Consider the following 24,084-nt stretch of genomic DNA (forward strand, 5'->3'; position numbering starts at 1 on the left):
AGCTCGCTTGGCACAGAAGTCAGTGACTTCTTTTCCATCCCATGGATCGACAATGGAGAAGGTGCCATAGTAAATACAAATTGCATTACCAAGTATGAACTTCTAAAACTATAACGGTGTGTTCCAATGACCCAGGACCCACTTCAAAGACTTAGTGACTCCTGCATTGACCGTGAAGTTTTTCAAGGCCTGTACGATCAGATCATGTCAAAATAATAATAATTTCTGATGTACTGTATGTAACTGCTAATATGCAACTTTGTTTGACGTCTTTTGGGCGTAATAAATTTATTAAATAAATAAATTCTCACTAGGTTTTAATGAACTCATCCTGCTCTTCCTGTTCATAACCTAAGTATTTTATCCTTCCTAGAAATGTATATAAGAGGATTCAGAAATTTAATATGCAGAATCGTTTTAATATTCTTTGCAGATTATGGAATACAAATTGCACATGCTATAGAAGATGAAATATCAATAAAGTCGCCAACTTCCATTGCCACTGAACGTCGTATATTATTATTATTATTATTATTATTATTATTATTATTATTATTATTATTATTATTATTATTATTATTATTATTATTATTATTATTATTGATTGCTTAGCTAAAAACCTAGTTGGAAAAGAACAATGCTATAAGCCCAGGGGCTTCAAGAGGGAAAATAACCCAGTGAGGTAAGGAAATAAGGAAAAATAAAAGTCTAAGAACAGTAATATTAAAGTAAATATCTCCTATATAAACTATAAAAACTTTAACAAAACAAGAGAAAAAAAAATAGAGTAATTTGTGCGAGTGAACCCTCAAGCAAGAAAACTCTAACCCAAGGCAGTGGAAGACCATGGTACAGAGGCTATGGCACTATCCAAGACTAGAGAACAATAGTTTGATTTTTGAGTGTCCTTCTCCTAGAAGAGCTGCTTACCATAGGTAGAGTTCCTTCTACTCATGCCAAGAGGAAAGTGGCCACTGAACAATAATTACATTGCAGTAACCCCTTGGGTGAAGAAGAATTGGTAATCTTAGTGTTGTCAGATGTATGAGGACAGATGAGAATATGTAAAGAAGATGCCAGACTATTCGGTGTGTGTGTAGGCAAAAGGAAAATAAACCGTAACGAGAGAGAAGGATCCAATGTAGTACTGTCTGGCCAGTCAAATGACCCCATAACTTTCTAGCGGTAGTATCTCAACGAAAACAAAGTCTCACAAACAGAAATTGAAGGTATCAAATTGGTTATTTCAATAAAATGCCAGCAAAAACAATTTCAAGTAAGAGAATATGTTTTCAAGATGATAAAGAACAAATATTTAATAAACCCCACAAATTCAAAAGCCTGACAGTCTCATTATCATCTAGAAATCGTAGTAAACTAATAATAGGGAAGGTCTATTGGAAAGGGTAGGCTCTTTTATGTCATCTGCAAAAACAATTTCAAGCAAGAGAATATGTTTTCAAGAGCATAAAGAACAAACATTTAATAAACCCCACAAATTCAAAAGCCTGGCAGTCTCATTATCATCTAGAAATCGTAGTAAACTAATAATAGGGAAGGTCTATTGGAAAGGGTAGGCTCTTCTAAGTCATCTGCACTCAATTTATGTAACTAGGGTGTAGATCGAAAACAAGACAAAGAATTAAGTATTAAGACCTCCAAAGTATACATCAAATAGTGCATTAAGAGCAGAAATTCGGTCCTATTATTACTACACTGGATATGTGAAGACAAAACTCAACTATGTGAGGTATATCATGAAATACAATGTAAATTCGTTGTTAAGATGTGTGATTCTTTATTTATGAAAAAAAAAAAAACTCGTGAGATGGACAAAATTAATTTTAATCAATATCTCCAAATTCTGAACGTAAATCTCAAGGCCCGTCTAACCTAAGAGATCCAGGTAAAGTAATAAAAGCATTGGATTGAAAATATTAATGAAGATATGCAAAAGAAAGATAAGCTGCAACTTTACTGTAGAAAATGACCACATTTAAAGGAAGGATGAACAGCACTACCATTTAGAGCACGTACTAACAATAAATCTGCAATGGGAAAGGGAGTTTAGAAATACAGATACAAAATGTAAATTATAGTACAAAGAAACACCGATACAGTTCTCATTATACCGTAAAAAAAATACTTAAGATACCATAAGAAATGCATAAGTTTACAGTTTACTTATGTAACCATACCCATAAAAGAAAGAACTCAATAGAAAGCCTGCAACTTACTTGTTTACTTGTTACTTGTTTTGGGTTTAAATCCAACCCTCCACTGAAGTCGAGTGAACTACTTCTCGGGCGGGTCCATATTAATCATCTAATGAAACATTTTCATTATAACTTATACAATTCTTTGATTGTAGCATCTTCCAAATCATATGATCTTGTGAAAAGTAATGTCTTTAGTTTCTTCTTAAATTCAATTGTTCCCTTTAGGACCTTCATTTCAGTTGGCAGTTTATTATAATGTCTAGGCGCACAGTAGCTAAAAGCCCTTTCACCAAATTTACTATTTGTTCTTGGTTCAGATAGCCTATGTTTGTCACTCATGTGTCTTGTGTTAACATTTGTTCCTAGTTCTAGTTTATTCAGGCATTCTTTTAGATATTTTGGTTCATTTTGTTTCAGTATCTTAAACGTTAGTAAGAGTAGACAGTAAGGAAAACTTCTTTAACTATATGAATACCTTTTTACCAAACGATTGAAGCCAGAAAAGATATGTTAAACGAAGCATGTACCAATATGAGAATTGAAAACCTAAACAATAACAAAACAGGGTGGCCGTTACAGAGGTTACGACTTAACATTACTGTACTTGACTGGTGTTATTACCAATATTGACGACGTCAAAATAGAAAAAAGATTAAACTATATTTCATATTTTATATATATCTAACAATTTGCAGTTGAAGATGAAATTATTATTATTAATTTGGCATATCGAAATCCATTCTTATATTCATTATCCAGTGATTTAATTGTTACAGCTGTATTTTAATGTTAGTTTGGATCAGTTTGCAACATTGTTAGAGGAACGTACCATGGCTCCTGTCATAACAGCAATTGACCCAAGTCGGTTGTCTGGATTATTGGAAAGTAATCCTGGAATATGCACTCTGGAAGCAACGGTGGTCACAGGACTGGAAGATGTAATTGAGTATTTATTTTGTAGGAGGTTAATGCACTAAAACATAATTGTGGCCCCATGGGGGTAGACCCTGCATGTTTACGGCACCGTATTTTATTATTATTATTATTATTATTATTATTATTATTATTATTATTATTATTACTATTCAAGCTACAACCCTAGTTGGAAAAGCAAGATGCTATAAGCCCAGGGGCTCCAACAGGGAAAAATAGCCCAGTGAGGAAAGGAAATAAGGAAATAGCTATTGTTTAAATGGTCCTATTAGGGGGTGTATGTATAATGGCTATGCCCCATAACTCCCTAATTTACAACCTTAACGCTAAGAATACGGTAGTTTTAGGATGTTTGGTATCCCTCCATATAGATAAGTAGGTAAGAACACTATTTGTAGGTTACGTTTGGTTTGGCGGGTAAGTTTTTAGACTAGGCGGTACTTTATGCACGTGTTCCCGTCCGTTATTATACAAAGGCTCCCAAATAATTTTACTGCCTAACCTGTCATTTTTTGCCACCTTGACTTAAAGGATATTCATCACCATTTTGATTACGGTGAAAACCTACTTTTATTATTTTGCATTTTTTTTTTACTCTAATGACATTATTAGAACCTCTGTTATATTTACCGTACTTACCCTTTTTTTTTATATTTTGTATCATTTCACTGAGTGTGACCGGCCACTGTTTGGTTACTAGTTATTATTTCCAACTTAAACCTGGTTTTCTGGTCATGTCTGGGTGTGAATGGAATTTTTCCTACTGGTGCTGATCAGATACTGAAAACTGAGATTTCAATCCCGAAAGTGGGAGTGGCATGTTGTATGTAGTTTGTAGGGTCAGGCGTAAATCCTAAATAACACCTTACTTGAATCTCTGTGTACTCAGGTGTTATTACACTACATAAGAGGACAATATTAGTTATGAAAACAGAACTTACATAATCTAGTAGAGATTTTAAACCTTTTTTAATCCCATAGCATGTACTAGGAAACTATTATTGATTTAGATACTTAAATGATGATATATGTTTATATATTTCTGCCCATTATTATTTTGAGGAAAATGAGAGGTGTTATTGGTGCTTTAAGCTATCAGGATGTCGATAACTCAGATAACAGTATTTTTCAAGTTGTAAGGATGAATTAACCCTTTTAACCCCAAAGGACGTACTGGTACGTTTCACAAAAGCTATCCCTTTACTCCCATGGACGTACCGGTACGTCCTTGCTAAAAAAGGCTATAAAAATTTGTTTTTCATATTATTGGATAACTTTTTGAGAAAATTCAGGCATTTTCCAAGAGAATGAGACCAACCTGACCTCTCTATGACAAAAATTAAGGCTGTTAGAGCAATTTAAAAAAAAATATACTGCAAAATGTGCTGGGAAAAAAATAACCCCTTGGGGGTTAAGGGTTGGAAATTTCCAAATCCCCCGGGGGTAAAAGGGTTAAACAAGAATATACACCTGTCTCACCATATTTCACAATGGAAGCAAACCCTGGAATATGACCTTACATAAAAGGCACATAGGTTAAGGTAGGGACACAATGGCTTTGAGGGACATTTTCTCACAGAGGTTGGTTAGCTCCTCCCCTAGGGAAGGACAAAGAGTCTAAGGTTAGGTTAGGTGACTCATAAATAAATTGCCATCATATCATTTTTGCCTTCGAAGTGGGCCATCTAACATTCTTATTGTAGCAGGGCTGGATGCGTGAACCAAAAAAACCTTTCCTTTCCTCTTCTATCCACTCTATCTTATTCTACCTAACATTACAAGAGGGTCTGCCCCTCTCTTTTACTCTCCTCCTATACTTCTTTTTCCCCCTTTTTTCTTACTCTTTCCCATCCCGAGTACCTGCCTTCGGGCTATAAACTGGATTGTATCCAGGGGTACTCATTCTTATCCTTATCCCCTATTCCCCACTTCCCTATCCCTACCGTGACCGTGAGGTTAGGTGCAAAAATCTTCTTGCATTCATGGATTTTTTCCCTTTGTTGAATATAGCTTTTTTTAGGCATACCTTCTGCTTTCAATCAACCCTGTAACTTGAAAAATACATGGTGCAACAAGTATTGACACCTAGGTCATTCAAAATAGTGTACCTATAAGTACACAAGGACCACCTCTTATATTTTCTGAAAAGATTATTGGATACTTTCAAATTTACACTTAGTTACTGGGATGGGTTACGCTCCTCCTGCGACCCCTTCTTTCATCCACAAAGCAGTGTTTTAAAATGAATGCATCCTAACCCATGTCTTTGCGGCAAATGTTTAAATGAAAGAAATCACGGAAATTTCACAAAGTCTAGATGTACAATACAGGTACTGTACGATTTATTGATACAGTACACTAATGCGTCATGTAAGATGATTTTATGGGGTATCATGATATGCTGAGCACCTTGAATATTATACAGTTTTTTGATAAGGTAGAAGTAGAATGTAATAGACACCTTATCTGTAAATCTACATACTATCCCAGTAATACAGTGTTACATTTTAAACAAGAGGAGGATATTTGAAACATGGTGGGAACATTAAGACTGACAAGTTGGGTAATAAGATGTTAAGTTGTTGAGGAACATTATAATAGATATGTTAGTACCGGTACGTATATTTTGGGCAACATGTTGGCAATCCTGGTGTGGACAAAGTGATGTCTTAAGACACCTCACATGGTTTTGGCTGACAATATTTTTTGTCATGCCTACTTATATAGTATTGCAAGCTGTAATTTGCAGCACATACTCAAGAATTTTGGAAGACTACTTTCTGATATTATTGTGTATATTGTAAGACACTTATTATGCTCTATCAATGTTTGTTCCGGCACCGAATACAAACGTGAAACTAGCCATGAAATTTTAGCAAGGTTCATGCATCCCTCTAGTTAGTGGGGTGTAGATCACACACGCCGCAAATAACACGAGCCACTTTTTATTTCACCTCAGAAGAGAACGTATGTTGTCAGTTCTCCTCCGCTTGACTTTGTTTAACAGTCATAATAAACAACCAGCTGGCCTAAAATTTTAAAAATCTTTCCCTTTCTCTTGTATAAAAGTGTGTGCTCATTCCTTTAAAAATGTGGATGTATCCAGGCAGAAGAGGGTGGCGTAGTGGCACCTTCATGTCTGCGTTGGAGACTGACCCACATGTGCTTTGTCCTGTGTGCAGAGGTCACACCTGTATGCAGGAGTCTCCATGTAATGTGTGTTGGGAGTGGCCTCCCTTCAAGTGGCTACGATTTAGTAGACGCAGGAAAAAGAAGGCAAAGAGGCATTCTTCTCTTTCAGGTTCATCCTCAAAGTCAAAGAAACCTAGCCATCTCACTCCTGGTGCTCAATCCAGTTGAACCCAGCAAGGACCACCAGATTTTCAGGCCTGAGCAAAAGAGAAACCAGAGATGGTGGGCATCAGATACAAACCTCCTTAGGGGCCTAGGTTTCCACTCCACCCCCCCTCTGGAATTGATGCTCTTCACAGATGCATCAAAAGAATGGTTGGAGTCTCACATGTTCATTACACAGCCTCCGGACTCTAGCCCGAGTCCGAGCAACATCGCCATATAGACCATCTAGAAATAAAGGGCACCCTTTCTGGCCCCCAACAATTTGAACAGCTCTTCTCAGGTCACTCCATGGTATATATGCCATAGTAGTGGCACGTATAAACAAATAAGGTGTGTTTTTCAATATTAAACTCACCCGATGATCATATAGCTGTCAGCTCTGCTGCCCGACAGAAAAACCTACGGGCGGAATACGCCAGCGATCGCTATACAGGTGGGGGTGTACATCAACAGCGCCATCTGTCGAGTAGGTACTCAAGTACTCTATGTCAACACAGAACCAATTTTCTCTCTTTCGTGTCACCGGCAAGACCTACTGAATACGCTCTTGTTTTCTGGATTGATTTTCACGTTATTTGGTGAAGTATTCATCTCTAGTTATTAGCTATCGCTGTGCAGAAGTTATCTTCAATACTTCCTTGCATTCTTTTTTGGATTTGGATTATTTGTTGACGACTTGGATAGATTTTGAATTCCCCCCTTTGACTAATTCAAGATGTCTGACCCTTCTCAAGTCCCCAAGTACAGGAAATGTAGCGCTAGGGACTGTTCAAGGCGTCTTCCGAAGGCCTCTATTGATCCTCACACCGTTTGTTCCAATTGTAGGGGTAAAGCCTGTCAATTGGAAGATCGATGTGAGGAATGCGCTGGGCTTTCGGAATTCGGGTTTCAAGAATTCCTGAAATATGCACGTAGGCTAGAGAAGGATAGGATCAGGAGGAGTTCGTCTCGCTCAATTGATTTTTCCTCTCCCCATGCCCCTCAACCTATTCCTTCCCCTGTAGTGGTTGCACCCGACCCCCCTGCTAGCTCTCATCAACCTTCAATGGCGGATATGATGCGTGCCATTCAGGCTCTAGGTGAGAGAGTCGAGTCATTGGCGAATGACCGCAATCAACTCATGGCTGACGTCAGAGAGTTGAAAGGTAAAAGTGCAGTGGGAAGTGAAGTGAGTGTCAGTGCAGTGAAAAGTGTCAGTGTTACGCATGAGGGTGCGTCTGTTCGTGCCTGTCGTCCTCCCAGTCCGGGACCTCTTGCAAGCTCCCAAGCCCAGGGGAGAAGCAATGTCGTACGACCAAAGGGTTCGACAGGCTTTAATCAGCGTACAGACGTACCCTCCGTGGTTTCGGACGTATCTTACCGAGATCGTCCCACCCACAAGAAGACGAGTGAGCCCATTTATTCCTCGTCTGCGGAAGAGGTTTCTAGACAGAAACGATGGACCAAGGTCTCACGGCCTCTTAAACATAAGGTCCCTTCCGAGCTAGTCCAACGGCCCAGGTGTAGCCACTGGGTCAGTTCGGACTCGCTGCAGTCATCCGACGACTGCACACCTCCCAAGAGAGGCAAAGCGGTACCGCAACAGGCATTAACTCCGTCTGTTGCCGCACCCGCTGTTGTAGACCCTCAGTCACAACGGACAGTAGCTCCGTCTGTTGCCACTTTTGTAGACCCTAAGTGGTCTCTACTGCAGTCTATGCAGACTCAGTTAGCTGCGGTTATGCAGGAGTTTCGTGCGGAGAAGGTTGACGCTGCACCCGTTAACCTACAACCTGCCACGGTTGTGCGCCCAGCAGACGCTGAGGCTGCCTGCTCCCACACTCCAGCTGCGGAGAAGGTTGACGCTGCACCCGTTAGCCTACAACCTGCCACGGTTGTGCGCCCAGCAGAAGCTGAGGCTGGCTGCTCCCACACTCCGGCTGTGAGAGCTCCTCCACCCATGCGCAGTCGACCCTGCCAGACGCATGCTGACGCTCACAGACGCACGGAGCACTCCGTTGCCGTGCGTGAGCTACCACAACAACAGGAGGGTGGAGTTAGGCTGCCGTGTTTTGACGCGGTGCGTCAGCCTCCGCAACCCACGGTGGTCTCCGCTATCCTTCCACAGTCGGGAGTAGACTCTTTGCGCACCCACTCAGCTTTGGTTGTTGCCAGTTCTCAGACTGACCAACAGTGGCATGATGTTGGGTCCAGTGCAGCCACGCATGCACCCGTGCTGCCGGACTCAGCCGTCCAGCCCACTCCGTTGCCTCTTCCTCTTCAACATTCAGACGATGGTATCTCTGATGATGACGAAGCTGCACATCTTGACGACCAACACTCGGACATCGAAGAACCCAAGACCACGCCTCCCTCCTTAGACTTTAGGAAAGTGCTTGCGCTCTTTAAGGATTTGTATCCAGACCAGTTTGTGTCTGCAGCACCACGCTCGCCTCCCTCTGAGTTCGCTTTAGGCATGCAGTCAGCAGCTCCTGCCTTTACGAAGCTCGTACTCGCTCGCTCGTCCAAGAGAGCTTTAAGGGTACTGGGAGAGTGGTTGCAGTCTAAGAAGCAATTGGGAAAGACATCCTTCATGTTTCCCCCGGTCAAGCTTGCTTCCAGATCTAGCGTCTGGTATGCCACGGGAGAAGTTCTCGGCTTGGGAGTTCCTGCCTCTGCCCAGGGCGACTTCTCAAGTCTAGTAGACTCTCCCCGCAGGCTGGCTATGAGACGCTCCAAGATTTGCTGGACCCCTTCGGACATGGACCATCTTATGAAGGGAGCTTTCCGCGCTTTCGAAGTCTTTAACTTCCTGGACTGGTGTTTGGGAGCATTGAGCAGGAAGACCTCCCCTTCGGATAAGGAAACTTCCATGCTCATCATGTCCTGCATGGACAAAGCCATTCGGGATGGTTCTAGTGAGCTTGCGGCTTCTTTCGTGTCTGGGGTACTCAAGAATCGAGATCACCTTTGCTCCTTCTTATCAGCTGGAGTCACCCCATGTCAAAAGTCGGAACTGATGTTTGCTCCACTCTCGAAGTGTCTCTTCCCTGAAGAGTTGATCAAGGAGATTGCTGCCTCCTTGATCCAGAAAGACACCCATGACCTGGTGGCGTCATCTGCACGCAAAGTCACCCCTTTGCCCTCCGTACCTAGACCTAGGATGGACACGCCAGCTTCTAGGTTCATCCCGCCCTTTCGTGGCAGAGCCTCCAGCAGAGGAGGTGCTCGTGCCGGAAGTCAACGTGGGAGCAAGAAGAAGGGTTCCAAGTCCTCTAGAGGCAGAGTCTGACTGCCATCCTCTTCAGACAGCAGTGGGAGCCAGGCTCAAGAACTACTGGCAGGCCTGGGAGAACAGGGGCGCAGACGTACAGTCTGTGAAGTTACTCAGAGAGGGGTACAAGATTCCATTCTTGCGCAAGCCCCCTCTAGCAACGACTCCCATTAACCTCTCTCCCAGGTACAGAGAGGAGGAAAAGAGGCTAGCTTTACAGCAAGAGGTGTCTCTCTTACTACAAAAGGGAGCGGTAGTCATAGTCCGGGACCATCAATCCCCGGGCTTCTACAACCGCCTCTTCTTAGTGCTGAAGAAGACAGGAGGGTGGAGACCGGTGCTAGACGTCAGTTCTCTGAATGTCTTTGTCACAAAGCAGACGTTCACCATGGAGACGACAAAGTCGGTTCTAGCATCGGTCAGGAAGGAAGACTGGATGGTCTCGTTAGACCTAAAGGACGCGTACTTTCACGTCCCCATCCACCCAGATTCCCAACCTTTTCTAAGGTTCGTTTTCGGGAAGGTCGTCTACCAGTTCCAAGCCCTGTGCTTTGGCCTAAGCACGGCTCCTCTAGTTTTTACCAAACTGATGAGGAATATTGCCAAATTCCTGCATTTAGCAAACATCAGAGCCTCCCTCTATTTAGACGACTGGCTTTTAAGAGCTGCGTCAAGTCGTCGCTGTCTGGAGAATCTACAGTGGACTCTAGATCTGACCAAGGAATTGGGTCTCCTGGTCAATATAGAAAAGTCCCAACTCGTCCCATCCCAAACTATAGTTTACCTAGGAATGGAGATTCAGAGTCAAGCTTTTCGGGCTTTTCCGTCGGCCCCCAGAATCAGTCAAGCCCAAGAATGCATCCAGTCCATGCTGAAGAAGGACCGGTGTTCAGTCAGACAGTGGATGAGTCTGATAGGGACGCTTTCATCACTGGACCAGTTCATCGCGTTAGGGAGACTCCACCTTCGCCCCCTTCAATTTCACTTAACTGCTCACTGGAGAAAGGACAAGACGCTAGAAGCGGTCTCAGTTCCTATTTCCGAGAAGATGAAGTCGTCACTGACTTGGTGGAAGAACAACATTCTCCTCAGGGAGGGTCTGCCACTGGCTGTTCAGACCCCCGACCACCTTCTCTTCTCGGACGCATCGGACACGGGCTGGGGTGCGACGTTGGACGGTCGGGAATGCTCGGGCACGTGGAATGCGGTTCAAAGCGAGTTACACATCAACTGCAAGGAGCTACTGGCAGTTCATCTGGCCTTGAGAAGCTTCAAGTCCCTCCTTCTAGGCAAGGTGGTGGAGGTGAACTCTGACAACACCACAGCACTGGCGTACATCTCCAAGCAAGGAGGGACTCATTCGATGAAGTTGTACGAGATCACAAGGGACCTCCTCACCTGGTCAAGAGATCGAAACATATCCCTTGTAACGAGGTTCATTCAAGGCGACATGAATGTCATGGCAGACCGCCTCAGCCGGAAGGGTCAAATCATCCCAACAGAGTGGACCCTTCACAAGAATGTATGCAACAAACTATGGGTATTGTGGGGCCAACCCACCATAGATCTGTTTGCAACCTCGATGACCTAGAGGCTCCCAAATTATTGTTCACCGATTCCGGACCCAGCAGCAGTTCACATAGATGCCTTTCTTCTGGATTGGTCCCATCTAGACCTTTATGCGTTCCCCCCGTTCAAGATTGTCAACAGAGTACTGCAGAAGTTCGCCTCTCACGAAGGGACAAGGTTGATGTTGGTTGCTCCCCTCTGGCCCGCGAGAGAATGGTTCACCGAGGTACTGCAATGGCTAGTAGACGTTCCCAGAACACTTCCTCTAAGAGTGGACCTTCTGCGTCAGCCGCATGTAAAGAAGGTACACCCAAGCCTCCACGCTCTTCGTCTGACTGCCTTCAGACTATCGAAAGACTCTCGAGAGCTAGAGGCTTTTCGAAGGAGGCAGCCAGAGCGATTGCTAGAGCTAGGAGGACATCCACTCTCAAAGTCTACCAGTCGAAGTGGGAAGTCTTCCGAAGTTGGTGCAAGTCCAAATCAGTTTCCTCAACCAGTACCTCTGTAACTCAGATAGCTGACTTCCTGTTATACCTAAGGAAGGAAAGATCCCTTTCAGCTCCCACGATCAAGGGTTACAGAAGCATGTTGGCAGCAGTCTTCCGTCATAGAGGCTTAGATCTGTCTAACAACAAAGATCTACAGGACCTCCTTAAGTCTTTTGAGACCACGAAGGAGCGTCGGTTGGCCACACCAGGTTGGAACTTAGACGTGGTACTAAGATTCCTTATGTCAGCAAGGTTCGAGCCACTGCAATCAGCCTCTTTTAAAGATCTCACTTTGAAAACTCTTTTCCTCGTCTGCTTAGCAACAGCTAAAAGAGTCAGTGAGATACACGCCTTCAGCAGGAACATTGGATTTACATCTGAAACGGCTACATGTTCCTTACAGCTTGGGTTTTTAGGCCAAAAAAGAACTTCCTTCTCGTCCTTGGCCCAAATCGTTCGAAATTCCAAGCCTTGCTAGTTTGGTTGGAAATGAACAAGAAAGAGTACTATGCCCAGTAAGAGCTCTTAAGTACTATTTGAAACGGACTAAGCCATTACGTGGACAATCAGAAGCTTTATGGTGTGCCATTAAGAAACCTTCTTTACCAATGTCGAAGAATGCAGTTTCTTATTATATCAGGCTTTAAATTCGAGAAGCTCATTCCCATCTGAATGAGGAGGACCATGCTTTGCTGAAGGTAAGGACACATGAAGTTAGAGCTGTCGCAACTTCAGTGGCCTTCAAACAAAACAGATCTCTGCAGAGTGTAATGGATGCAACCTATTGGAGAAGCAAGTCAGTGTTCGCATCATTTTACCTTAAAGATGTCCAGTCTCTTTACGAGAACTGCAACACCCTGGGACCATTCGTAGCAGCGAGTGCAGTAGTGGGTGAGGGCTCAGCCACTACATTCCCATAATCCCACAACCTTTTTTAATCTTTCTCTTGAAATGCTTTTTATTGTTGTTTTTTGGGTTGTCCGGAAGGCTAAGAAGCCTTTCGCATCCTGGTTGATTTGGCGGGTGGTCAAATTCTTTCTTGAGAAGCGCCTAGATTAGAGGTTGTGATGAGGTCCTTTAGTATGGGTTGCAGCCCTTCATACTTCAGCTCCTAGGAGTCGCTCAGCATCCTGTGAGGATCGCGAGGCTCAGTAAGGAAGACGTACTTAAAAAGGCAGAGTAATTGTTCAAGTCGACTTCCTTACCAGGTACTTATTAATTTTATGTTTGTTATTTTGAATAACTGCTAAAATGAAATACGGAATACTTAGCTCTTAAGGTTAACATATATGCTGGTCTCTACCCACCCCCCTGGGTGTGAATCAGCTATATGATCATCGGGTGAGTTTAATATTGAAAAATGTTATTTTCATTAGTAAGATAAATTTTTGAATATACTTACCCGATGATCATAAATTAAAGGACCCACCCTTCCTCCCCAATAGAGACCCAGTGGACCGAGGAGAAAATTGGTTCTGTGTTGACATAGAGTACTTGAGTACCTACTCGACAGATGGCGCTGTTGATGTACACCCCCACCTGTATAGCGATCGCTGGCGTATTCCGCCCGTAGGTTTTTCTGTCGGGCAGCAGAGCTGACAGCTATATGATCATCGGGTAAGTATATTCAAAAATTTATTTTACTAATGAAAATAACATTTTCATAGTACCTATGCCATCTAGCTGGGGAGATGTTGAGATGGTCAGAAGACAACTCGGTGTCCCTATCAGCTCGATTCATCCCGGGCAAGATGAATGTGCTCGCAGACAACTTCAGTAGAGTGACTTAGATAGTTGGCTCCAAGTGGTTTTTGAATCATCAAGTAGTCAACAGACGCCTGACTTTGTGGAGTTCCCCGAAGGAGGATCTGTTCACAGCATCACTGAACAACAAGCTCCTGCTGTACTGCTCTCCAGTACCGGATCCCCTAGCACTTTAGCAAGATGCTTTTCAATAATAGTGGGACTACATAGATGTCCATGTGTTCCCCCTGTTTTGCCTAATGAGAAGACTACTTAACAAGGTAAGAGCATCCAACAACCTATCAATGACACTCATAGCACTGCCATGGCACCACGTAGAATTTTCCGAACCTTCTACAATTTCTCACAGAGGTCCCGAGAGAACTCCCTCCATGTCACGATCTACTCGAACAGCCACATGTTAAGAATTACCACAAAACCGTATAGTCCTACATCTTCACGCATGGAGGTTATCTAGCATCTCCTTGCAAAGAGATGCCTTTTGCCTTCTGTTTCAAAAAGGATGTCTGGGTACCTTTGGGAATATTCATCTGTAGTATACCATGCAAAGTGGGCAGTCTTCGGTGGTTGGTGTTGTGGAAGGAGTATCTCTCCTCCTGTCGTCACTATCCTAGTAATAGTGGGGTTTTCTCTTGTACCTTCGGGAGGAAAAACTCCTCTCAGTCTTGGTGGTGAGAGACTATTGTTCAGCCTTGAGACTGACCTTTAGACTGAGGGGAGTTAATATTCCCTCATCATTGGAATTGTCTCTCCTCATATGGAGTTTCAAGCTTACCTGTCCTCAGCCAGAAGTTAGACCACCGCCACGGAACGTAGTTCGTGTACTACGATCACTGAAAGGAGCTACTCACAAACTATTACATCAGGCATCAGATCTTCACCTGTCTTGAAATTGTCTTTCTGCCAGCTCTGGACTGGACCAATAGAGTAAGCGAACTTCATGGTCTTCCTACGACATCTTCCATTCAAGGGGATGGGGACAGGTAATGCTTGGCTTCGTCACTGATTTTATTTTACCAAGATTCAAAATCAGACAGTAACGAATCCTAGATTTTGGCCCTTCCGAATTGAGAAGAACTTTGGGAGCTCGCCCCCAAGTGAGCGTATTGTTTGTTAGAACACAGAGGGTTAAAAGGAGAATCACAAAGAATACAATCTCAGCATGGATTCGCAAGGTCTTATACCTGGTCTTGAATCCTGATTCTGCTCCGCAGGTGCAGAAACCTAGAGCTCATGACTTTGGGAGCATTAGTACATCCCTAGTATTCAAGAAAAACTACTATTTGGCACAGGTTCTTCAAACAGGCACGTAGAAGCGTCAGATGACCTTCACCGCCTGTTACCTGCAAGACATAACCCATAGGAACATGGAAACGTTCTCCATGGGACCTGTAATGGCTGCACAACAAATGGTTTAAACACCTCAAGCTCCTTGATGGACAAGTAGCAGATGGTGGAGGGCAGACGTTACCCAGGAATAAGTCAGGGATGAATGATAAGAGTAACTGGCATTTTCTTTCTTTCATCTTCCCCTCTCTTGGGCCATAGCACCTACTGTACTCTGTAAGCTGGCCTCCTCTGTCTGTAGGTAATAACCATTTCCTTTGTGTAATCTGGCATACGCACCTATATTGGTTACTTCCCCATATCTTGTTGCGAGGGGGAATTGGTTAATGTCTATGGTGTGTTCAAAGAAGCTCAAGGATATTGAGAATTCTTACCTGGACACACCAAATTGTTGGTATCACAGAATCACGCGCCTTGCTCAGGACGCTAACGTGTGCACATGCACGGACGTTTAGCGAGATGTCAGGGTGATACCTCTATAAGATCGTACGTAGTACAGAGTAACACCCGGGTCAAAAACCAGCCAGTTAGTTAGGACTTCCACCCACCTTAAGGTGAGTCTTCCATGATAAAGAGTGCAAGGGTTTATATTAGTAACGGACCAAATGAAAAATTTGAAAGTAATTTTAATTTTTCCTAACGATACAAACGAGCTCTTTATGCAAATTTGTCCCTCCAGCACCTATTCCCCTGCAAGTTTTGCCTGCTATCAAAAGTGATGATAGAACACAGGTGTGTGAGCAGGGTAGCCGGTACTACCCAACCCATTAACCCACGCTAACTAGCGGTGGGGTAGTTATACTTCGCTAAAAGTCTTATAGCTAGTCTTCTAGCTTTGCCGAAAGTATATTCCTTAATAAAGAGCTCAAGGTTTGTATCGGTAGGAGGAATACAATGTACATTCAACTTTGTCATTTTTGTTAGGTCCCTGTCTTCCCAACGAGGTAGGGGTCGGGTAACATCCAGGTAAGAGGAGCTTAGCACCAGGTGAAGTCTTACTTTGCCGAGTCACATTTCTTAGTTTCACATCTTCGCACAATTACTCAGGCTGTTATCTCTCATTGAAAGTTAGAGACATGGTAGGGTGAGCCCTTCCACAGCTCATGCGAAGCACAAGAGTCACGTCCTGGGTCAGTGACCAGCCTGTTGGTCTTGGACTTCCACCCACCTAATTGTGAGTCTCCATAGTAAAGAGCTGAAAGGTTTGTATTTGGTGCCAGAACAAAAGACAAATTTGGAAATACTTTGTATTTTTCCTAACCATACAAACCTGAAGCTCTTTACACATACTGGCCGGCCATCATCTATCCCCTAGGAAGTCCTGCCTGCAATTGCAAAGTGGCTTGTGTTAGCTGCTGCGCGTGTGAGCGGGGTGGTTGAACCCCCCCCCCCTGCTAACTAGCAGAGGGGAGTAGCAACCCGCTAAAATCTTATGGCTAGTTTCAGCTGGTTTGTATGGACAGGAAAAATACAAATTGTTTCTAATTTTTCTTGTTTATTGGAGTTTGGTGTGCTTTGCTGTTCCTGTTGTATAATAAGGATGGCCTTGTTCTCTGATGGCCACACAAAAACAAATGAGGTAGCTGCTAGCAAAATTTCCTTAACAACATTTCTGCCACTCATGGAGACAGTGTAAACAGTTTCACTAAGTTGACTCTTATTGCAGACATGTCTCCCAATATTGTAACAGATGTCCCTGTTTATATCAGAAGATTTTTATCTGAATGTCTCCTATTGTGTTCATCATAATGTTTCCAATTTGTCTTCAAGCAACATGTCACCTGTGTGGATGCAGTTTAAGGCCAATAAACCTCACTGTACTGATTATTACTCTTTGGCTGTACATTGCACAAATCAGCATTCCCTTTATGGAAAAACAATTCCTCTGAACATGACTTTGACCTCTAACAAAGGTTTTGGAAAATTATAGACTTAGACAGTAAAAATTTCTGGAAAAAATTATAGATGGAAAGTCAGGTTATAACCACTAAAAAAAACATACACAGTATAGGAAATCCCCAAGATGGAAATTTGGCTTGTGAACTTTCAGAGATCATTAATGATCAATACTGCAGATATGTATGAAATGTGAAGGGCAATTATAGGTAAATGCTCTAACCTAACTTATCTATACTCTTACTTTCACATCTCTCCACAAATGCTAGAATGTTGATTCTTGTTTTTGTTTCTCTACGGGGATCCTAAAGAATCTCTTGAGAGTAGTAATGGAGATACTTGTGTAAAATACTTCACTTACTAAGGAAATTTCACTGAACAATTATACTGACTTGAGTTCTATGTATACACAATTTTTGGTAGATCAAATGTTAAATAGTTAATGATATAATAAAGTGATAGATGTTTTTGAAACTAAAAATGATAATTCAGAAAGTGTTGGCTGGAATGGATATATGTGAATGAACATTATAAGTTGTTAAAAAATTTATGTAAATTTAAACTTTGAGATGGCTAAACTTTAAGTGTAATTTCGTGAATTTTGCAGACAAATTTGTAATTAAATTACCCAAAAATCCAATGTCAACACAGCCAGTTCCTCTATTTTTCATTTTATATCTTTCAGGTGGCTCAAGAAGAATGCAGGGAAAAACTGGGTGCCCCATGTATTGTAGCAAGAGGAAGGATATTCATTGACATCGAAGTTGATCGTGCCATAGAGGTGGGTAGGGTAACATGACAGTAATGGGTACACTGTTTGGGAGAAATAGTTCACAAGCTTAAATTAATCCTTTATCCTGGGTGAACAGTTGTTTTTACATATTCTATGCCAAAAGGTTAAAGAATAATTAGCTTTTATAGATGTGTTTGTAAGTTGCCTGGTCTCTGATGATTTTTTTTTTCCGAATTTAAGCATTCTTATACAGATACTCGGAACATTTATTTCCATTAGAAGAGACTCTTTAGCTATGGTAAGCAGCTCCTCTAGGAGAAGGACACTCCAAAATCAAACCCTTGTTCTCTAGTCTTGGGTAGTGCCATAGCCTCTTCCACTGTCTTGGGTTAGAGTTCTCTTTCTTGAGGGTACACTCAGGCACATTATTGAATATTTTTTCTCTTCCTCTTATGTTGTTAAAGTTTTTATAGTTTATATAGGAGATATTTATTTCAATGTTGTTACTCTTCTCAAAATATTTTATATTTGCTTGTTTTCTTTTCTCATTGGGCTATTTTTCCTGTTGGAGTCCCTTGGGCTTATAGCATCCTGCTTTTCCAACTAGGGTTGTAGCTTAGCAGGTAATAATAATAATAATAATTAGAATTATATTCATTAGTGTGCCCGGAAGCTAAATTGTTCCTATACGTAACACAAATCTTTGACCTTTGATAAGAGTATGACTTCAGCAGAGCAGGAGGTTCATAAAGTTTTTTATTTAGATAAACAGATGGCTGTCTGGTGGGTGGTATTGGACTAACAGGTACCACTACCTTTATTTTGACTTCGGCTGCCCGAGAGTAGTCATACTTCTTTCATCCTCATCTGGCTATTATAAACTTTTGCTTTTTATATATTTGAATAAATGGTCAGACAGTGTTATTTGGTGGATATTAATGGAAGAAGCTAAGGATATGCAATGTTTCCTGACGAATGTATTAAAAGTTTTCTATGCTTCCTAGTGCTACCCAACATACTTTTTCCTGTCAGGCAGGATGTCTGTTGCTGTTCTATCCTTTGTGTGTTTGGCTATAAATAACGATGACAATGTAAACTTATGGAAGTTTGTTTTTCTTGGATATCACTGGTGCTTCATCAGAAGAAGATTTCCTCTGCCGCCGAGTGTAAAGGGGAGGGTGCTGTCCTTTTTTCCCTCAGTGCAAACTGATCCTGGAAGGGGCTAAGGACTTTTTTCCTGGCTGTACTGTTGTGGCCTCTTCGTGAGAGCGTTATCATTGGCGTGCACTGTTCCAGGGAAGACGAACTTCTAGCTCTCCCATCTTCCCTGCCTCATCTTCTCTAAATCTAAATTGCTACTTCTGAAGGAGAATGAGCAGAAGACATCATCGAAGTTACTTATACTCATAACTCCTACTGTTTCTTTTCTTGTTGGAGAAACATTGCGTGTTCCAGGAAACTTTCTTCTTGTGTGAGTAGTGAGTTATCCCATGGTAAAAGAAACATCAGTGGGCACAATACTGAGGGGGGCCTAAATGCTTGGTGGAGGTGTTTTTACACCTTTTACCTGTGCTTGATCTCGTGCCAAGAGTGGATATCGTGCTGAGAGTTGTCAAACGCTGACCGGTAAGAAACATTGATTTTCACAACTCCTGTAAAGACCATGCATGCGCACTGCGGGTCGGGAAGGATGATCTCTCTTTGTATCTATTTATCTCTTTTTTTTTTTTTCAGGCGATAGAGAGAGAAGCGGTACAGGCTAAAGAGACATCGGTATGTGCTTCTACTGCTGCTTCCTATTTGCCTGTTGCAGAGTTCCAGAGATGACAATTGAATCTTCAGATGTGATGCCCGCAGAAAAATCACCCAAGCTTAGGATGATCGATCAGTTTGGCTTTTCTGAGTCTCAGTCAGGTTCCTTTGCATGGGTTCATGGGAAGAACAGCGCTGTAACTAAACTTGTCTCCTGGAAGGGCATTGAAGTATGCTCTTACTATCAATACCAAGTCTTGTGAAAGATGAGTCATGAGCACTGTTGGTCAGGATACAAAGCCTTGCTCTCATCCCTCTCTTGCTAGGCCATTACCCGACCCTTCAGTGACTCCATCTCCAAGTGCACCAGCTACCTGTACTAGGTGACCATGATCTTCATGAGCTGGCCTGATGAGATCTGTGATTGTTGATTTCTCGTATTGTTTTTCTATGTCTCAAGAGCATAAAGTGCTTTCCCCACTTGTGTGTGTGAAGGTCATTCATGGTTCTCGGGTCTCCACAAGATAATTATCTACTAGCATGAGACCATGTTTTGCAAGCACAACTTCCGGCAAGAGAATGATTGCCTAAATGTCCATAATCCTTAAAGTAACATCCAGGATCACCACGGTACAAATCCCCTCAGTGCTCTTCATGAGCATGATCACTTCAACGCGCACAATCACATCCACTTGCACAATCACCTCAATGTCCGCGTGCTAAGGGTCCACTCGTTACGTTCCAAGTTACCTCTGTTGTCCAAGCGTTTCGCCACCGCTTTAGCAGTCAGCGGTGTGACTAGTCATTACGTGATAAGTCTTTTCCTCTCCCAGCCAAGTGATAAGAACACCCCTGACCATACTCTCCTTTCCTATGTTTGAAAGGGAAAGTATTTACCGGGATGTATTTACAGTACTTTGCCCAGCCAAGTGACGAGAACATGCCTGACTGATCTCTCCCGGCGTATGTTTGAAAGGGATGATATGTACTAGGAATGTATTTACTTGGGAGAACGACCCAAATACATTCTAGCCATGTACCTTAGGCAAGAGGTTATGTATGTATCTGGAAAGTTCTGTTTCCTGATAGTATGTTTCGGTACTATGAACTGTATGTGGTTCGTGTATTCACTGCTCTTGTAGGACTCGATGCAATTGGACACCTTGCGTCTGTTCTTTAATAACTTTTGGAACACAGAACTTCATCATTCACTCTGTTTTACTTTAATTCTATTATGGTTTCTAGGTTCAACATTTCTTGCAATGTCCTGCTGATAAAAGCAGTAGCTTTGATCATCTTCTGGGCAAAGTGTGTCGTCATGTTTGATATTCGTAATTGTAATATGGTTAAATATGACCATTATTTTTTTCTCCATTTCACCTATTGGCACCTCTTCTAATAGCACATCCAAAATATCTTCTTATCTTCCAAATAATTATATTACTCAGTTTGTTTAGGCCACTGAGTGTACTCGTAAAGTTAATTTGTTCAATATCATTTTATATTATCACTTTTTTTTACACTTTTTTCAATTCCTCCCAAATAAACTTTAATCTCTTTTGAACATGATTAATACACTCCTCCTTCAACACCTGGTACTGAGTGCCATATGGTCCAGTTCCTTCATGCATGCCCACTACTTATTTATAATCTTTTGAATCTCCATCTCCAACATAAACATGATACCTAAATTTTCTATCCAGATATCTTTTCCATAATTTAACAGCTGCATCCACTTCCCCCTTTCCAGAATATTCTTTCTAATGGAGATGGTGGTGATGGGATATCCTAAAGTTCACGTCTTCTTTTCTCATTATAAGCTCAAAAATTTTTTAACACAATAAACGCTTTGCTGAAGACTTACTCTTAGGCATGATTAATATGTAGAGTAAGTAAAAATACAAAAGGAGAAACCATTGATATAATTCATGGACACTGATGTAACATGTACTGTATCTCGTTTCATGATAGGAGTATAGAGTACACTAATCCACATCGAATTATCAATCGATTCAAGAGTTCCCTCACACACTAACCTATTTTCTGTCATTGGAAAAAATGTCATACAATAGCACAAAAAGAAAATAATCAATACATACATACATATACCAAAGGCACTTCCCCCAATTTTGTGGGGTAGCCGACATCAACAATGAAACAAAACAAAAAGGGGACCTCTACTCTCTACGTTCCTCCAGCCTAACCAGGGACTCAGCCAAGTTCAGCTGGTACTGCTAGGGTGCCACAGCCAAACCTCCCACATTATCCACCACAGATGAAGCTTCATAATGCCGAATCCCCTACTGCTGCTACCTCCGCGGTCATCTAAGGCACCGGAGGAAGCAGCAGGGCCTACCGGAACTGCGTCACAATCGCTCGCCATTCATTCCTATTTCTAGCACGCTGTCTTGCCTCTCTCACATCTATCCTCCTATCACCCAGAGCTTTCTTCACACCATCCATCCACCCAAACCTTGGCCTTCCTCTTGTACTTCTCCCATCAACTCTTGCATTCATCACCTTCTTTAGCAGACAGCCATTTTCCATTCTCTCAACATGGCCAAACCACCTCAACACATTCATATCCACTCTAGCCGCTAACTCATTTCTTACACCCGTTCTCACCCTCACCACTTCGTTCCTAACGCTATCTACTCGAGATACACCAGCCATACTCCTTAGACACTTCATCTCAAACACATTCAATTTCTGGCTCTCCATCACTTTCATTCCCCACAACTCTGATCCATACATCACAGTTGGTACAATCACTTTCTCATATAGAACTCTCTTTACATTCATGCCCAACCCTCTATTTTTTACTACTCCCTTAACTGCCCCCAACACTTTGCAACCTTCATTCATTCACTGACGTACATCTGCTTCCACTCCACCATTTGCTACAACAACAGACCCCAAGTACCTAAACTGATCCACCTCCTCAAGTAACTCTCCATTCAACATGACATTCAACCTTGCACCACCTTCCCTTCTCGTACATCTCATAACCTTACTCTTACCCACATTAACTCTCAACTTCCTTCTCTCACACACCCTTCCAAATTCTGTCACTAGTCGGTCAAGCTTCTCTTTTGTGTCTGCTACCAGTTCAGTATCATCCGCAAACAACAACTGATTTACCTCCCTATCAACTCTATCATATGCTTTCTCCAGATCCATAAACGCAACATACACCTCCTTACCTTTTGCAAAATATTTCTCGCATATCTGCCTAACTGTAAAAATCTGATTCATACAACCCCTACCTCTTCTAAAACCACCCTGTACTTCCAAGATTGCATTCTCTGTTTTATCCTTAATCCTATTAATCATTACACTACCATACACTTTTCCAACTACACTCAACAAACTAATACCTTTTGAATTACAACACTCCTGCACATCTCCCTTACCCTTATATAGTGGTACAATACATGCACAAACCCAATCTACTGGTACCATTGACAACACAAAACACATATTAAACAATCTCACCAACCATTCAAGTACAGTCACACCCCCTTCCTTCAACATCTCAGCTTTCACACCATCCATACCAGATGCTTTTCCTACTCTTGTTTCATCTAGTGCTCTCCTCACTTCCTCTATTGTAATCTCTCTCTCATTCTCATCTCCCATCACTGGCACCTCAACACCTGGAACAGCAATTATATCTGCCTCCCTATTATCCTCAACATTCAGCAAACTTTCAAAATATTCCTCCCACCTTTTCCTTGCCTCCTCTCCTTTTAACAACCTTCCATTTCCATCTTTCACTGTCTCTTCAATTCTTGCGCCAGCCTTCCTTACTCTCTTCACTTCTTTCCAAAACTTCTTCTTATTCTCTTCATATGACTGACCCAAATGGGAAATAATGGTGTCAGTTGATGCCTAATGAGTGACAGATGAATTTGACAGTATGATATGCGCACACAAAATTGTCATTATCACCTACTAAAATTCCTTGGATTGCTTTCATCTTAAATCTGGGAACAGCTAGGACCCATAGCTGTAGGAAAATGGTGATAACTAATTATTGCTGAATTTTGGTAAAATCGGTAATTTTACAGCTGCTGCCCCCCCTTAACCGTGAGGTCTTTGATATGAAGTTCTTCCAAATGTTCAAAACTGAAGCTCTTTAAATATCTAATAAGCTATTCTAGTAACAGCAGTTTTCTCATTAACAAACAATATGAAAACATCTGCAATCGTACCTGTGCTGGATAAATCCAACCCTAAGTGTGTATAAATAGTGTTAATCAGAGGTCTGTAGCCCTTAGTAGCTGCAATAGAAAATTTCATCCCAAAATAAAAAGAACTTTCTTAGATGTGTGTAGTTAAAATATATTATGTCGTTATTTTTATTTTATTGTAAAATTTATGAATTTGTTCTTCTCAATTTTAGGTTCTGAAACTACGGTCTGTGGACAATGTCAATGTTATACTCAAAATGGTCACAAATTTTGATTTTCCATCCGAACGGGTAAGTTTGATGTTTTGTATTGTTCAAAAATTATTTTAATTTAATGGCTTAGAGATTTATTAAATGGATTATTCTTTTTCATAATGCCTAACTGAATTACAGTATAATAGTACATTAAATTGTACTGATGTTTTGGTATTTGAGGAAATTGAAAGTCATGGAGAAGTTGGTAAGAATGGTAGAGATGATGTACAAAAGAACAAGGACAAAAGTGATAACAGCTATGGGGGAAACTGAAACCTTTGAAGTAAATGTTAGATTACACCAAGGGTCAGCCTTTAGCCCTTTTT

General features: G+C 41.8%; 1 protein-coding gene across 1 annotated transcript in view; it reads left to right on the forward strand.

Moving 5' to 3' along the window:
• The first annotated feature begins 2,984 nt into the window (after positions 1-2,984).
• The window catches only part of LOC137632248 (tRNA (guanine(6)-N2)-methyltransferase THUMP3-like), a 72,555-nt gene continuing 51,455 nt past the window's right edge, over positions 2,985-24,084 (forward strand). The window contains exons 1-3 of the mRNA XM_068364140.1: positions 2,985-3,157; positions 17,512-17,607; positions 23,717-23,794. Of these exons, the coding sequence (XP_068220241.1) occupies positions 3,050-3,157; positions 17,512-17,607; positions 23,717-23,794 (282 nt within the window). The 5' untranslated portion in view covers positions 2,985-3,049. The remainder of the gene's footprint in view (positions 3,158-17,511; positions 17,608-23,716; positions 23,795-24,084) is intronic.

Source organism: Palaemon carinicauda, chromosome 41 (assembly GCF_036898095.1).
Source record: "Palaemon carinicauda isolate YSFRI2023 chromosome 41, ASM3689809v2, whole genome shotgun sequence".
Lineage (NCBI taxonomy): Eukaryota > Metazoa > Arthropoda > Malacostraca > Decapoda > Palaemonidae > Palaemon > Palaemon carinicauda.